At 31.7% G+C, this 17,837-nt stretch overlaps 2 protein-coding genes across 2 annotated transcripts in view; one reads left to right on the plus strand and one right to left on the minus strand.

Moving 5' to 3' along the window:
* The first annotated feature begins 1,883 nt into the window (after positions 1–1,883).
* Positions 1,884–3,371, plus strand: LOC148302279 (protein trunk-like). Its single transcript, XM_088271880.1, has one exon. It carries the CDS (start codon positions 2,064–2,066, stop codon positions 2,760–2,762), a length of 699 nt encoding a protein of 232 aa, XP_088128006.1. The 5' UTR covers positions 1,884–2,063; the 3' UTR covers positions 2,763–3,371.
* Positions 3,372–11,755: 8,384 nt separating this feature from the next.
* Positions 11,756–17,837, minus strand: part of LOC148302280 (fibrillin-2-like) — a 121,445-nt gene continuing 115,363 nt past the window's right edge. The window contains exons 48-53 of the mRNA XM_088271860.1: positions 17,232–17,392; positions 15,686–15,785; positions 15,460–15,599; positions 14,429–14,666; positions 13,315–13,454; positions 11,756–12,464 (exon numbers count right to left, since the gene is read on the minus strand). Of these exons, the coding sequence (XP_088127986.1) occupies positions 12,243–12,464; positions 13,315–13,454; positions 14,429–14,666; positions 15,460–15,599; positions 15,686–15,785; positions 17,232–17,392 (1,001 nt within the window). The 3' untranslated portion in view covers positions 11,756–12,242. The remainder of the gene's footprint in view (positions 12,465–13,314; positions 13,455–14,428; positions 14,667–15,459; positions 15,600–15,685; positions 15,786–17,231; positions 17,393–17,837) is intronic.

Here is a 17,837-nt window from a genome sequence, read left to right on the forward strand (position 1 = left end):
CTAAAAATATATATATATATATATAATATATATATATATATATATATATATATATATATATATATATATATATATATATATATATATATATATATATATATATATATAGATATATATATATATATATATATATATATATATATATATATATATATATACATATATATATATATATATATATATATATATATATATATATATATATATATATATATATATATATGTGTGTATGTGTGTGTGTGTGTGTGTACTTACTATATATTTATTTTAGCGCCATTTTCATGAAATATCACCTTAAAGGGGCTTAACCAATAATATTTATTTAAAATTAAGTAAATGATTATTTCTTACATCAAGTAAGTAAATTAAGTAATTAAGTATACCTACATACATATTGAAACGCATTTACAGGAGAGTAATTTTGTGTTTGGGGTAATTACCGTTAATTTCTTAAGATAATGCTTTAATTTGTCTTTAAATGAAGATCGATAAAGATTAAAAAAAGTAATATTATTTTTATAATTTAAAAATAAAACATACGATTTTTTAAACATACAATATCTGTCAAACAATTAATGACAACGGTTTGAGATTTAGTGAGCACACTAACAAGGAAATCTATTGTAATTGTTTTTAATTAAAATTTTACAAAAATGTCTCATTAGTCGGTGTATACACCGACATAAATATATGCAGCGCTTTTTTTAAACGAAAAAGGTTCCGGAACATACTTCATATCAAGCTTTTTACTAAAATAATAGTTCATTACAATACCATGTTTCTTGTTGGGTAATACCTATATCCAAAATTAAACAAGGTTTATTGGATTGAATTTTACATTTATTTATATATATATATATATATATATATATATATATATATATATATATATATATATATATATATATATATATATATATATATATATATATATATATATATATCTGTTAATACGTGACGCGTTTCGTCTTATTAAGACATTATCAAACACTGACTAAAAATATTTACAAAATGGTCTTATGTACTAACTAACAATAATCGCTATTATTAGGTCTAGGAGGTAAATATTTTAAATCAGTGTTGGATAATGTCTTAATAAGACGAAACGCGTCACGTATTAACATATACATAAATAAATGTAGAATTCCATCCAATAAACCTTGTTTAATTTTGGATATATTACCCAACAATTCAATATGGAATTCTACCAACTGTCTGCAGTTACAATGTTACCATGTTTCTTCATTTTGACGAATTATATAAATATACAAGTAGATTATACGTAATCGCAAACACAGTTTCGTATAATTGATTTTGATTTTTTTAAATTAATTATCCGTTAAAAAAATGTGCCGGAACGCCGTTTAATCGCGTTACATGAAAAAAAAACCTGTGTATATGTATAATATTTGATGTTAATATATTATGAAGTTAAAAATTTGCCATCGTAATATTCTGGCAAACGTTAAACGTATTTCTGTGACGGCGGGCCGTCGACGTTGACTTCTGCACGAATGCACTGAATTCCTAATTAAGCAGCTACCTACCTGGTTTTGAACCGAATTTGTATTCAGCTAGGTACGAGCACAATAATGGTTATTTAACCTTTTTCTAATGGGTAATTTATTTCAAATAAAATGTATCTTTGCCCGTTGGCAGGTATACACGGGAATATAATTTTGTTGCCCCAAACACGATAAATGTCATTGTTTTCAAACGACTGAAAGGTGCTTAGCAATTTCGCGGAATTTCAGCGACCGAGCGGGACGGAGAAAGGCATCCGCGCGCGTCGGAAAGGGAGAGAATATTAAACGTAATTTAATTATAGTTAAATATTGACAACCAGGTATATTTTGGATCAGTCTGTGGTGTATTTCTGCAGTTGTCGGGTGTGATCTTGCGGCAGTTTGACGTTTTGTGCTTAGGAGCGAAAAGTATCAACGAATGACATAAATGGGATAAATAAAGATTACGGATCAATCTAGTTACGCGATGTGCGCTGAAATTGATCGGAAAAAGTGGCCGCGTTTACAAAAGTCAATAGCGTACTGGATTAGGATCGCATGATGGCGAAGGCGAATATTTACGTTGTTTTAGCGGTGGTTGTGTTCGGTTTGTTTACTGTGCGCGCCCGCAGCGCTGGCAAGGGACAATTCCACGGGTCAGGGGCGAGCATCGAGACCAGGATGGGGTTCGTGAATCCAGGCTGCGACTCTGTGGAGGTGGAATATCTGGCCAGAATCCTGGGTCCTGCGTACAACCCGCGCTACATGAGCGTCAAGGCGCCTCGCGAAGTAGCGCGCGAAGACGAGGTCTCGGACGGCAAGAGGATGTCGGGCGCTTACAACCGGTTCTTCGTGGAGAGCGACTACGCCAAGGAGGTAGAAGAAGCACCAGCCTGGGACGTGGACCACCTGGCCAGCGCGGCCAGCCCGGCCAGCCCCGCCGAGACGCGAGAGAGGCGGTCGGCTCCGCCCACCAGGCCCTGGGAGTGCCAGGCCATCGTCAAGTGGATAGACCTCGGCGCCGACTACTTCCCTAGGTATCTGCGCAGCGTGGAGTGCACCAAGCACGACTGCTGGTACGGCAAGTTCGCCTGCAAGCCCCGCTCCTTCACCGTCAAGCTGCTGCGCAGGAAGAGAGGCAAGTGCGCCTACCAGACGAGGAAGGAAGGAGTCTCCGGGCTGCCACAAGAGCTCAAAGAACTCTGGGTGTGGGAAGAACGCGCTGTGAACTTCTGCTGTGACTGTGCTCCTCCATAAACTAATTTACACACCTTTATTACTCAGGAAAATGTTATCATCTTAATTTTATACATCTACATAATCTACATTATAAATAAAAACACTTGTTTTTTACCACTCGAGTATTATATTTTATTTTTAACGACTAGTTTCAAAAGCTACAGATGCTGCCATTCACGAGTTTGAATATAAACATTCAACAATTAACATTCAAACCCGTAGATGGAAGCATATGTAGCTTCCATAACAAGTCGTTAAAAAAATAAAATATAGTACTCAAGTGGCAAAAAACAAGTGTCTTTATTTATAATTTAATCATGTGTTACCACAAAGTGAATGGACGAACAAAAATAATGTACATAATCGTGAACCCAGTGCTCTAATTTAAGTCTTTGGAAGAATCCATCGTTTTTAATGTATTATTGATATTTATCATAAATGTGATGCCTATTGTTTGAACTCGTAATTGACTGTCGGTAAAATTAGGCTGTGTTTCCGTTGAATTCCTGTGAACGGTGAATAACAATACATCTAAAGAAATATGCAAAAATTACAGTTCTCAAAATGGCTTGCAACGTTACAAAGAATACAACTACTGAACGAAAATAAAATATATTAATGGTCAGTTATTTTCTTTTTATTTCCATTACACAACTCGTTCAACTTGTCGCTGATAAAGAATATTAAAATAAATTAAAATTGTACGTAAAAAAATGAAACCAGTTTTAAAATTAAGGCTCCCCAGTTATTAAGATAAAATAGTTAACACATAAGTTCCCATACATCGGAAAAACATAAAATTATTTTTAAAATTATAATACATTTTAGATATCTTAAAATACAAAATATCGAAACCTGCATTATTATTTATAAGATTGACAATTTTAATACTTTTATATACAGGATATAAATCTTTTTGTATTTTTCTCTCTACATATTTTTACATATTAACGTATTTCGGACGGGTGTTTTTTACTAGTGCGGACCGGGATTTTATAGTGCACTTTAAACCTCGACAATATTCATATAAGAACATTAAATAATTCCTTATTTTCCGACTTTGAAACGAGGCCAGCGCAGAAGGTAAAAATACCCTTCCTGTCGTTAAAAGCATCAATGGACCGAACGGGTAGAAATACCTTTCCCGTCCTTAGTGTGTTAAGTTACTTTTTTTTTGTAAAATACCAGTGATGTTTTATTCTATATATTTTTTAAATATAATAAATATTTTTTCTATTATTTGCAAACTTATTAATTTCGACCATACATTTCCCTGGTAAAATGTTTTCAGTTGAAGCCCATATACATTCGAAAAATCGGTAATGGTTTGTTAGTTGGGATTTTTTTATTATAAAATCCATACAATGGTACTAGGCCATGCTAAATTTGTTATAAATACATATCGCTCACTCCTTTCAAGAACGTCATAAATCAAAAAACTTGATTTTTCAGGAGAACGTTTTTAATGTTTAAAAATATATTACAATGTATTAAAAATAAATATCAAGCCACTTATTGAACTTTTTATTGTACAACAGATCTTTTTAGATAAAACCTGAAGGTTTTTTCTCCATTTGAAAAATATTCAGTTTATTAAAAAAAAAATAAACCATACCTTTCCTTCAAAATTAAAAAAAAAACACTTTTAGCCCTGTAGCGGGTAAATATTAAGTTAAAAATTTACCGATTTTGCTGGGATATAGTACATTTTCTGGGCATTCCGAAAACATGCACAACTGAAAATTGACGATTTTTGATTTATGACGTTCTTGAAAGGAGTGAGCGATATTTATTCCAGGGAGGGGAGTAAAAGGGTCTCTTTCGGGTGCTATTTCTTAGAGGTTATCTTGGGTCTGTCCCGATTTTAATGAAGACGCATTAATATTATTTGGATCACGTGTCTGTTGTAATGCGTGTTATATCAGCATTAAATGGAGTTTCGAAGCGACTCCGATTATAATTATATTAAACCATTCATGTCTAAAACATAAATTGAATTCCTTTGTGAGCTGAATTGTATCTTAGTATAAATGCATTTATTCATCCATGATAATTCTAACGACCCAGATCTGTCAGTTGGCGCAAAATTCAAATAGTGAAATAAGCTTACGAAATAACTTTCGAGATATAAATGACAAAACTTTGATAAAACGCCCTTTTAAAATATAATACGCTTTGATTTATTATACTAAGTTCCTCTAGTACTTTTGACCTTCATTCGCACCCAATGGTGCATAGGGCACTGTATCAAACCGAGAAAATGTCAACAAATCGTTAATTATATAAAGACAAGATGACTGCCTCTACTTCAGTACCGATCCAAGAAGTCATTAAACAAAAATTATATAGTTCTCTCTCTCTAACCCTTATTCGTATCCATTGGTGCATAGGACCAATGGATACGAATAAGGTAGATAAGATACCATAAGCAGTGTTATCTTGATCGTTAAATACTTGAAAGAAATGTGAACAGCCCCTCGCTTCGGGTACCAGTTAAGGGTAATATTAAATAAATATTTAGTACTAGGAATCTAACCGGGAGCTGTAGAACATTAGCCAAACGCGTTACCACTACAGTACTTTATTTTATGTTATTAGATATAAATAATTTGTCGTTTCGCGATGGATACTTTCCGTAAAATTATTATTAGCGATCGAAAATTTAAAGATTTTTTTAAAGTTATTAATTATATATGATTAGAAAGACGATAATTTTTGTCATATTAAGACGGTGAATTTATTTCAGGTATCATCACACTGAAAATAAATCTGAAATTTTGAAAAAATATTAAAATTATAAAAGAAATACCCGTTTATTTGCTCTTTAAAAAAATCGTCTACAAAATATTATTTTGAAATGTCAAATTTAATATTGCGATAATAAATCATATTTACAAAAAAAATTAATGAACATTTTTCACATAAAATTTGACGTTTTACTATATGAATATTTTTATCTTATCAAATAACTCTTAAAAGATAGTATAAACGTCACTGAGGTCTTGTTTATAAATATTATCAAAACCTCCTCCCTCTACCTCCTTCCCTAAACTCCCTTCTTCCTTTGCCCTCCTTATTATCGTCTTTTGTTAGTGGGTAATTGGTATATTAATATGTAATTTATGTTTTTTTTTAAATGTCAATTTGTAATTTATGTTTTTTAAATGTTCAAGTACTATCTACCCTCTGATTGCAAACGGCTATATATGGTATCAAACGTTTTGATCAATATCACTAGTCCGTCTTTGGTCGGTTGGAAGATATTGCTTTTTAGCAATAAGCCCGCCAATGTACTTTTTATTTTCTGTACATGAAGTTTAAATAAATAAATAAATAAATAAATTATATTTATTATGAAATTTCTCTTTTGAGATAATAATTAATTAGATTTTTTTAGGTTTATCACAAGTAAGAAATAATTTATGCCTATTATCTATGTAAATAAAAAAATAATTTTGGTTCGTTCAAAATCCTAATCTTGAATGCGTGGTTGGGTAGGTATAGCCAGTAACAAAAAAAATCTAGTAAATAATGTTGTCATATCTCTTAAAATTATCAATTGAAAAAAAAATTATGTAAAAGAAATGAAGATGATAATATTGTCATGAAATAATGGACTAATAAAGGTCTTCATAGTATTTGTTACTTATAGACTTTTGTTTGAACAGTCACCACTGTATCACCATATAACATGTGTATGTAGGTACTTTAATTGATTTTTTGCTTAGTTATATCTTATGCCTTTTTCAACTGATCGATTTCCGCCTCCGTGGTGTAATGGTCAGCACGCTCGGCTACCGTTCTGGTGGTCCCGGGTTCGATTCGCAGAGGGGGGTTTAATAAATATAAGTGATTTATTCACTCCAATATTTGTTCAATATTACCCTGGACTGGTGCCTGAAGCGGAGGGCTGATCACCTTCCTTTGTGTGTTAACGATCAAGATAACACTGCGTTTATATGATGCAGTGCCCTATGCACTATTGCGGTGCGGATAAGGGTTCGAATGAATATCTTATGCTTTTTTCAACTGATCAATTTAAACCTATTGGTCATTCAATTACTTTATTCATTATATTATATTAATTAAAATTCAATCACATTCAAATTCCTTGGTAATAATTGAAAAGGCTACGAAATACTCTCAAGTAAAAATATGTAAAAAAGGTCAAAAGTCGAAGCTGGTGTGATTTAGATCACCATTTTAGATTAGTTTATTTAAATTTTGACATTTATTTAACATTATTAATTTCCGGGGCATGAAAATTTAACAAAAAGTATCCAGCGTTTGATACAAACAATGATAAATTTTTAACAGTTTAATAAAATTCTTGAAATGAATGAAATAAAGAAACTTATAAATTTTTAATTAAAGTTTTACTTAGTAAATACCACTATTTCTTAAAATCTATTGAAACATGTTTCGATGCATTACGCATAATTTTTAAACACCGTATGTAAAGCTAATTCTAAATTTTAGATTTGGTTTCTTGAGACGTTGAAGGTATGAAAAATTAAAAATTGTATTGATAATTAAATAAAAAAATAAAAATAAGAGACAGCCAGCTCCCACCTCCTCTTTATCCTTCAACGTTCCAAACACCCAACTATAAAATGCAGAACGCATCGAAACACGCGTCACAATAGATTTGAAGAAATAGTGGTATTAACTGAGTAAAACTAAAATTAATAGTCCGCCTCCGTAGTGTAATAGTCAGCATGCTCGGCTACCGTTCTGGGGGTCCCGGGTTCGATTCCCAGGGGGGTTTTATAAATATAAGTGATTTTTTCACTCTAATATTTATTCAATATTACACTGGACTGGTACCTGAAGTGGAGGGCTGATCACCTTTCCTTCATGTGTAAACGATCGAGATAACACTGCGTTTATATGAAGCAGTGCCCTATGCACCATTGGGGTGCGGTAAGGGTTTTATATTTATTATATAAAACTTAAATTAAAAATGGATAGATTTTACCACAAAGTGACTGTTGAATCAATTAATGAAACATATAAATTTGAGGAGCACTTGTATTTTAGTTTTTAATATGTAAACTATGTATAGAGAAAAATATGCCTTGATTTGATATTTCTGAATTGACGCTGAAATCCAGTATTATGTTCTAGCTAGATATATCACACTTATAAGTGTGTACTTATGAATAGATGCGGTGCATCTTATTGTGTACATTTTGGTGAACAATTCTTGTCGCCATTGTATTGTAAATAGACCTAGATATAGCGATGACTTTGATATTATAGATTAAGTTAATTATATATGTAAATAGTAGACTACTTATCCAGTAAGCTGTGGATGTATGGGACGTCTTATTCCTTCCTAATGTTTCGATTTATTATACTATTAAATTCCATTCCAGTTGTAATAAAAGAAAATAAATATATGTTACTAGCATAATTTGGTGTTTTATTTTTTTTTATCCATTTGAAATCTCACTCGGGTTTTAAAAAAAGCCTTGTAAATTTCTATCCAAAAAAATAAAAAAATAATTATCATCTAATATTATTTTATTATGTCAACCTCCGTGGTATAATGGTCAATGTGTTTAGCTATCGTGCTGGAGGTCCCGGGTTAGATTCTCAGTGGATCAAATAAATATAAGTGATATTTTCACCGTAATATTTATTCAATATTACCGTGGACTGGTACCTAAAGCGGAGGGCTGATCACCTTTCCTTCATGTGTTGATGATCAAGATAACACTGTGTTTATATGATGCAGTGCCCTATGCACCAACGGGTTTGGATGAGGGTTTGAAGAAGAAGAAGATTATTTCAGTGGCGAAAAAAAAGGTAAAGAATGGTATTTATTTGTTTTTTTTTTAAATATACATGTACATAATTCCAAATTTTAATAATGTGGCTTTACAAATCATAATGAAAGAAGTTTACGCAATCAAATACCATATGGCTAGATACCCTGGCTAACTACATCCAACAGGAAGAGTTAGGGTGTCAGCTTATTCCGGCAAACATGTTTTCCTAGTTGATGATGACTTACTTCCTTGGAAAATTGCTCTTAGGAGATAAATAAAAGACAGAAAATTTCAAATACTTTTTGTTATTACTCAATTTTGTATCGATACAGGTGGAACAATGAATTCCTAACTTTGTACAACTTATAATTTTTTAAAACTTAAATAAAACTATTTCTTACCATAAATTATACACTACCAAGAGATTGAGAAATAATAATTAAAATAAAATGAAAAAACACAAAAATAGTTTTAATGGCAGTGTTTGATTTCCAAACATATCTGTTACATAGCAATAAAAGGATTCAAAATACCAAATAAAGTAGCATAGTGCATATAGGGGTAAGTATGAAAAGGTTTATCAAGAGAAATTGTATAAATCAAGGAATTGAATAAAAACTAAGTAAGGGTAAGTAAAGTTCCAAATTTTCTTGTGTTGAGGCTTTTAAAATGGCAAAATATTATTACTTAAAACAAATACATAATCAGAATAATATACATATTTAACTTACAATAAAAAATCATATTAAAATAAAATATCTAAAACTCCAATGATTAAAATCGTTTTGATTATTTTTTTAGACAGAGCTTACAATATTTCCATCAATTTTAAAGAATAAAATATGTAAATTTCATAAAGGTGATATAGCAAAATTTCACTGTTTATGATAAGTAACGATATTGAAAATACTAAATCTGCACTTAAAAATGTTTTAAAAAAGAGTTTAAATTACAAAACAATGTTCCCCTGAGTTTAACAAACATACTTTCATTAATATTTATTTATAATACCTAATATTATAAATATGATTGAAAAGAAATAGCTTAATATACATTATTATTCATAAAACATTTATTTACTTGAATAGACTGAAAACAAAGCTTTTATGGAATTTTTAACATCTTGACATATGCACTGAAATACTGAAATAAATCTAATCTAAAGTAAATCTATGTAACTAAATACTCTATTAATTAGTTGCCATTTTTCCACTGTAATAAAACAATATTTGTATTTATCGTTAACTGAGAAATATATATTTTTAATAACTGATAAAACATACTATGTATGTAGAAACATTATTTCTCCTGTATTACATTTTCAATATAAATTTGCTTTGATTTTTTAAATATTTTGACTCTATAAAGAAATTGCTCTCATACATAATTGTAGTTATTGTATGCAATCAAAGTTCAATTGCTAAAATGATATGCTATTTAAAAATATATAGATATTTCCTTCCCTCAAGATCTTATTCCCAGTTCTCAAAGTTTTAAAAATAAAGTAACCTTTTAAAAATCATTATTAAACAACGAAATTGTATATTTTGTTTTTTGCTCCGCTCCAAATTGAGGGAGTGTTAAACTGCGCTTACATTTATTCGCACAGTTATTCATATATTTTTTTAATTTTAAAAGGAATAACCCGCAAAGCCTCTATCAAAGTCTTGTCTGCAGGTAGAATAGTACGGATAGTGAAGGCAAATGTGAAAAATACAACACAAACACCCAGACCAATTGAAAATAAATATTTCTTGAATTTATTTTGTAACTGGTGGGAATCGAACACGCGATGCCGGTTTCGCAGTCGAGCGTCTACCCAACTACGCCACGGTGCTGCACATATAGTAACTTTTAAAAAGTTACGTTGACTTTTAGTGATGATTCCCCACTGTGCAAAATATAATAAGTGTGCGTTGTAGAATCTCAGGATAAAAAAATACTTATTAAACATTCGATCCAACTCGAGAAAACAAAAATAAATTAAAATATGGCAGTAGAATTATGTTTAAAATTATACACACATATGATTAGTTGTACTTAAAAACTACAAATCGCTAGTAAAATGGTTATCGGTTCATTACTTACAGCCATTACTTCAAATGGCACATACAGATCAAAAAACTCTACTCTGTGAGATTTAAAAAAATATTAAAATCATTTTCAAACAACCTAGTAAATAAGATAGCACCGAGATGCATTGAATGTCTATCAAGCAGCTTCAAGCGCACTTTCTATAGAATCTCTAGCATAAATGCAAGTCGATATTATATATTCGATCTTATGCGAGCCGTTGATCCATACTGATCAAATGGCTCAGCGAAATTGTAAATTTAAGATTGAGAATATGTTCTCCTGATTATCAGATTTCACACCATTGAAACGTTAATTCGATGAATCAAATGTTGATACATAATGTATGTTAGTTTTAATGTAATCTTTTCATTTAAATTCCCATAACGCTTCTTAATTGTGATAAACCAAATAAGATATTGAATCATTTCCGGGTATTTATCAATTTAATTGTCTGTGTTAGGTGTATTGACAGTGATCAATATCAGATTTTAATATTGTAACAGATAACGCTTGTGAACACATAATCACTCTTTAAAACCTTACTCATTGTTGTAAACCTTTATTTTTGACATAAAATAAATTGACATTACTTAAGTTATTTGAAGAAATTATGATAAGTAGAGGGAAAAAATGATATTTTATTTAGTTAACAGTTGGTTATTAATATTTTTAAAACATAATGTGGATCATTGATATATTATTTTTATAAACATTCAGATTTTATTGATGTATCGACTATTTAAAAAAGATAAAACACTTCATACAATATATGTTTAGGCCATATTTGAATTATAAAATAAAGTAGCCTTTACATATTCACATTACAATGTATATTAACTTTGTATCCAAACACTGATAGCTCATAGCTATGATTTAAATAAGTAACTTGTAGTTTTGATGAAATTAAAATTTTAGCAATAAATGAATATTCAGATAATAAAAAAAACACGGTGGAGCAGAAAATGCAATAAACAGTGCAAGGTAGCGACTGAAAAAGTACAGACTCTCTTTCTAAATTTGATTATATTTTAAATAAATAAGATCTTTGATCAAAATAATTGCTTTCCAAAAAACCGGAAATGTATAATTTATTTGACATAAAATAGAATAATTAGAAAGTGCTATTAAATTTTTACTGTTAAAATATATTGGAATAGAGTCTTTATTTTTATTTTGTGGATTTAGTAGATTAAAGTGTCTCATCTTTTTACAAACAGTCAATATTAATCATAAATATGTACTCATTAACCTTTCCGGGAGTAAGGACGTAAATGAGTGTCGGTGCGAATTTTCCTCAAAGGAGTATCGACGTTAATGAACGTCAAAGTCAGTATGTCACTTGGTATCATGTAAGTTGTATAACAATGACATCTGCGGATATTGGTATGTACTTTTGTCATAAAAGAAAACCTAGGGATGGTGAGTTTATTTTTTTTGTTGCATAATTTCTATCTTCATAATACACATGATGTAAAAAGACCTCATTCCTCAGAGAAGTCAGACATCAATTTTTGTACTCCCAGAAAGGTTAAGTGGCTAATTCCATAAGTATTGTTAAATTCCTTGAAAGTGGGGATGTTGAAATCACGGAGCTGGGATAAAAATAATCAACATAATAATTATTAGAAATAATCAGATGGATGTTCCTCTATAAGGGTAGTTGTGTGACCTCGATGTTGATGAACAGCTTCAGCGGCTTCTCGTAGGTGGCGTTGGCGGCTCTCGGCACCCGACCCTCGATCTCCAGCTGGAACGTCTCCGGGGTCTTCAGCCTCTTCCGGAAGTGCAGCGACCAGATGCCGTGCCTCTTCACCAGACCAAACTTCTTCAGGTCGTTGCCTTTAGTGATGCGGTAAACTATTTCCGTACTCTGCAAATACCAAGTAGGCTTGTCGGTAAAATGGAAAAAAATATTGTCGCTCAAGGCTGAGATCTCGACTATTTGAATTTCAGAACGCAATCGGCTGCGCTAGGGGCTTGATGTCTTTCCGAGCACATTTAAAACAAATATATATATTGGAATTTGACTATTATCAAGAATACATTGTTGGTATACTGACAAAAAAACGTTAACTCTAAAATCCCTGTTTGAATAATCCCTGTTATATAAAGCTTTTAGTCTGAATAAAATACTTGGTATTAAACATAAAGTTGAATTTACTTTTAAAAGCACATAAATATGACATTTCAAACTACTTAGTGTATTTTGCCAGTTTATAGAACGTTGAAATCTTTATAATATGCATCATTAGGTCAAAATCGCATATTTTCGAGTTAAGGTTTTTTGCTCACAATGTATTGAAAAAATAAACTCCTTACCTTTCAATTTTTTTCGATTCAAAAACTATGTATTTAGTTCGAAGAAAAATTTATTTTTTCAATACAAAACTGGTGTTTTAAGCAAAAAATTTAATTACGTCAAATGCTACCTACGTTTAAAGAAAATTAAGCAGGCATTTATCATATATTGGGACTTAAGCAGTAAAATGACGAATCTCTTTAATTTTATTTTTTGGACACATAAAAAATATAATGTGTTACAATCGCATCGAACTTTGACATTCCAATAAGGTATTGTATTTACATGTTTAAAATAAAGTACATATAGAAATGTCATACTTTAAGAGCGCAGATTTGATATACGATACGGCAACTATTAAATAATTTTATTAGTAATAATAATGTGAATAAAATAATAGCAGCATTGGAAGTTTCTTTACCTTCACCGAAGGTCTTATTTTGATAATCTCACTTCTGTGTTTAGTTTGTGAGACATCTAATTTCACCACAACATACTCTTGTTCCAAATCTCGCTGCCTTTTCTTCCCGTTCCTCTTTCTTCTTAGCTTTCCATCGGGACCTTCAAAAAAACAAATAAGTTTATTAAACGCAGTAAAAAAAAACTAATCAAACATCATGCCGCTTTCCGTGGAGGTAAACGGAGAGAATAAAATGCCACACCAATCTATCTTTGCAAACATCATACATACTCGCTGATTATTCTGACTCTTGACCTGACCACTTTCAAATATTTGAAATACAATAAACGCTATTTTATTTATTGTTTCGGCATTAACTTTGTGGTAAGACATGTTACAATGATTAAAGAAAACACTTCGTTTTTTACCACTTCAGTTTTATTATAGACTACATGTTTCAGAAGTTAAACTTCCATCATTCAGGTCTGTATATATATTATTATACAGACCTGAATGATGGAAGTTTAACTTTTGAAACATGTAGTCTATAATAAAACTCAAGTGGTAAAAAACGAAGTGTTTTCTTTAATCATTACAATTAACGCTCGTTAAAGCCAATGACAATGATCCTAAAAACGATGCTATTAGGCAAAATTTTCAAAATTCTGGCACTTAAATGATTTCTTCAAATAAACATTAAAAATTAAAAAAAAAAACAAATCTAAATCAAATAAAGAGAATGGTTTTTTAATAATTTATTTAAAACTTCTAAATATAATATTTTTTTTCACTCCAACATTCGTTTCAATGCTTGACTGGTATCTAAAGTGTAAGGACTATAGATCACCTTGTGTTCATATGATTAACAATCAACTTAAAATTGCATCAAATTAATGGAGTGCCCTATACACCACCACAAGGGTAGAAAGGAGGTGATATCAGTAATGATAAAACTCGGTCCGTTATTTTGAAACATCTTTGTGGATTTTTATGGAAAAGAAAAATGAGTATTTTTTTCTTAAAATTTGCTGATTATTATGCGAAATTATTTTAAAATTTGGTTTCTTTAATTTGAAATTAAAATTTCAGCCATAATTTTTTTCAAAATAAACAATGTTTTGGTCTCAGTTCTTACCTCTCTTTCGTCTTCTTTCCTTGCCTTCTACCCTCTGACCTTCTGGGTGTACTTTATCCATTCTGCGCTTTCGAAGAGCATTCTTTATGAATGGTGGATAATTGGCACTGACATCGGAAGTGTTAGACAACTTCTTTTCGTCTTCCAGAAGTTGTATGATGTCAGAAGATATCTCCGCAGCCGAAGTCAAGTTTTGGTGATGAATATGTTTAGAGTCTCTGCGATGACGACCACTAACCTGTTGGTCATACGAAACATAGTTAACACATTGTTTGCGGGAAACGCTTAAAAGCGCCTTTTACAAACTGTTGGTAGAGAGGAAGACGCTAATAACCGTTCTATTTGCTTAGATGTCAAAAAAATTTAACAGATCAGAATTGGGTTTGCGATTACTTGTGATAAGTATACGGCCCTAATTAGTTTACTAATAAGGGTCGAGGTTGATGTAAAAAAACCACCCGACAACAATGTGTTAACATTGAAACAATTTGACGCAGTGCCCTATGCGCCATTGGATGACAATAAGGGTTAGTAGCGATAGTATTGAATGGTGATATCGCTCACTCCTTTCAACAAAGTCAAATATCAAAAATCGCCAATTTTTAGTTGTGCATGTTTTTGGAATGTCCAGAAAATGTACTCTATCCCAGCAAAAGCGGCATATTTTTAACTTAATATGTATTTACCCGCTACAGGGCAGAAAGTGTTGTTTTTGCATTTTGCATAAAAGGTATTGTTTAATTATTTTTTTAAATATACTAAATATTTTTCCAATGGAGAAAAAACATTCAGGTTTTTCCTAAAAAGATCCGTTCCACAGCACAAAGTTCAATAAGTGGCTTGATATTTATTTTAATACATTTACTATATTCTTATACTTTAAAAACGATTTCCTGAAAAATCAAGTTTTTTTATATTTGACATTGTTGAAAGGATTGAGCGATATGTCTGTATATATAAAATAAATTCTGAAATTAGGACCTTGATATTTTGTTTGATTTCACAATAAAGCTATTCATTTGACACATTACCTTGCAAGAGAAGCAACCTTCGGTAGAGATGATCTTTTGATCTCGTCTGCTGCCTTCCTCCTGGATAGGGTAAATGGGAACATTGCCAATATCATCAGACCCGTAGGCACCATCGATTGTAGACAAGCAGTGTCCTTGTCCTAAAAAATAAACATTAAAAAAATTGTCATCCGTACCTGCTAAACAATATCGTCATTATCGTATTATTGTACTATTATAATCTTACCGACAACGTGATACCCTTGTGGACATCCGCATTGGAAGCCGCTGTTGCCGACAGATGTGCAGCCGAAGAAACAAGGGCTCGAGGCACAACCAGAACTGACCTGAAAATATGCCATCAAAATAAAAATATATGTCATATCTCCATCTAACTAACCAACTAACCAATCCGCCTCCATGGTGTAATGGTTAGCGTATTTAGCTATCATACTGGAAGTCCCGTGTTGGATTCCCAAGGGGGGGGGGGATTAAAATAAATATTATACTATCGGTCGATATATGGTCATATAAATATAAAAATAATTAATAAAACCCTTATCAGCACCCCAATGGTGCATAGGGCACTGCTTCATATAAACACAGTGTTATCTTGATCGTTTTACAAATGAAGGAAAGGTGATCAGCCCTCCGCTTCAGGTAAAACTCCAGGGCATTGAATAAATTCTTCTTCTCCGTCTTATTTCTCATTGCTGAGGGTTGTGACCCTTGCAGAAGCAATGACTCTTCTCCAGTTATCCCTTGACTGCGCTGCACGTAGCGCTTCAACCACTGAGGTGCCTGCTGCTGCCTTAATTTGATTGGTCCATCGTGTGGGGGATCTTCCTCTCCCTCTCTTTCCCTCCTTATTGAATAAATATTACAGTGAAAAAATCACTTATATTTATTTTACCCCCCTTGGGAATCAAACCCAGGACCTCCAGAACGGTAGTCGAGAGTTGATCATGGAGCGGTGGTCATATAGCACCATAATTTTTTTTGGTTCTTTCGTCACTCATTCGTTCAACATGTTCAAACCATCTCAACACTCCATTGTATTCTTTTATTAATAATGGTTATCTCAGCCTTGTATTATTTCCTTATTTCACCATTCAAACATCATACATTGTTTTGACAATGTATGATGTTTGCACATTCGTCTGAGGGATCGCATTTCAACTGCATTCAGTCTTCTTTCATCATACGTATTAATTTTAAACCAAACACAGATTTTTTTTGAGTCCACTTAATTGTATTTTATTAACAAAAACACATAAAAATTAATATTGTGACAATTGTTTTGCCTTGTTAGGGCATTTGTAATTAATTATTTATCATTCGAATCCTCACTGTTCATCAAACCTCCCCCCTTAGTTTTTCCCTCTACCTCCTTCTCTAAACTCCTTTTTTTCTTTGCCTTCCTTATTATCATTATTTTTTAAATTATGTTTTTTTAAATGTTTAAGTATTATCTATCCTTTGATTGCAAACAGCTATACATTCGTTTGAAAATCCCATAACTAGGTGAAACAATTGTCACAGTATTAATTTTTTATGTGTTTTTGTTAATAAAATACAACTTAGTGGACTCATAAAAAATCTGTGTTTGATTTAAAATTCATACATAAATTAAAATGGAGTTCTACAAATTAAACGCCAAATCAATGAATAAACATACTTTCATCTTTGTTTTGCCTACTTTATGCTTCACTTGTACATTAGGGTTGGAACCAGGACTCCATTGTGTATCTCCATCTGGTATGTAATAATGAACCGCCTTCCATCATTCTCACCTGTAGACAGACTTGGTGAAGATTGTCAAACTGATAGCCACCAGGACATCCGCAGCGATAAGATCCCTGGACATTAAAGCAGTGGCCCATTCCGTCGCAAGGATTCGATGAACACTCGTTGTCGTCGATACATTTCTTTTGGGATGGGTGCGGTACATATCCTAAAAACATAGAAAAAATTACAATTCTCTATGGACTATGAGTTTACAACATTTTGAGTGTGTCCAAATACTTGTTCACAAAATCTGGATTATTTCCAATTACAGGAGTTATTTTCATATTATTTTTTGACATCTCATCAAAGATGAAGAAGAATATGGAAGTCTGGGCATTTACGGGGCTGACGACCGTCATCGGCTGGTTTAAGTGGCCACTTTACAATTCTACCCATTATTGACAACCACACTACTCAAATTCTCGGAAGTTCTATATATATGTATGAACCAATTTAGAAACCTTGTTCTTGAATCACTAGAACTTCACTAGAGACACCTATTGGTGAGATGTAAACTATGAGTTGTTAACGTCCTAGTCATTTTGATCTTTTAACTTTCTTTTATGGTAATGCGATTCTTTAGACGGATGTGTGGATAAATTGATATAAAT

This window comes from Brachycentrus maculatus, unplaced genomic scaffold (assembly GCF_059751285.1).
Source record: "Brachycentrus maculatus isolate JH-2025_06_01 unplaced genomic scaffold, ASM5975128v1 h1tg000469l, whole genome shotgun sequence".
In the NCBI taxonomy this organism is placed as follows: Eukaryota; Metazoa; Arthropoda; class Insecta; order Trichoptera; family Brachycentridae; genus Brachycentrus; species Brachycentrus maculatus.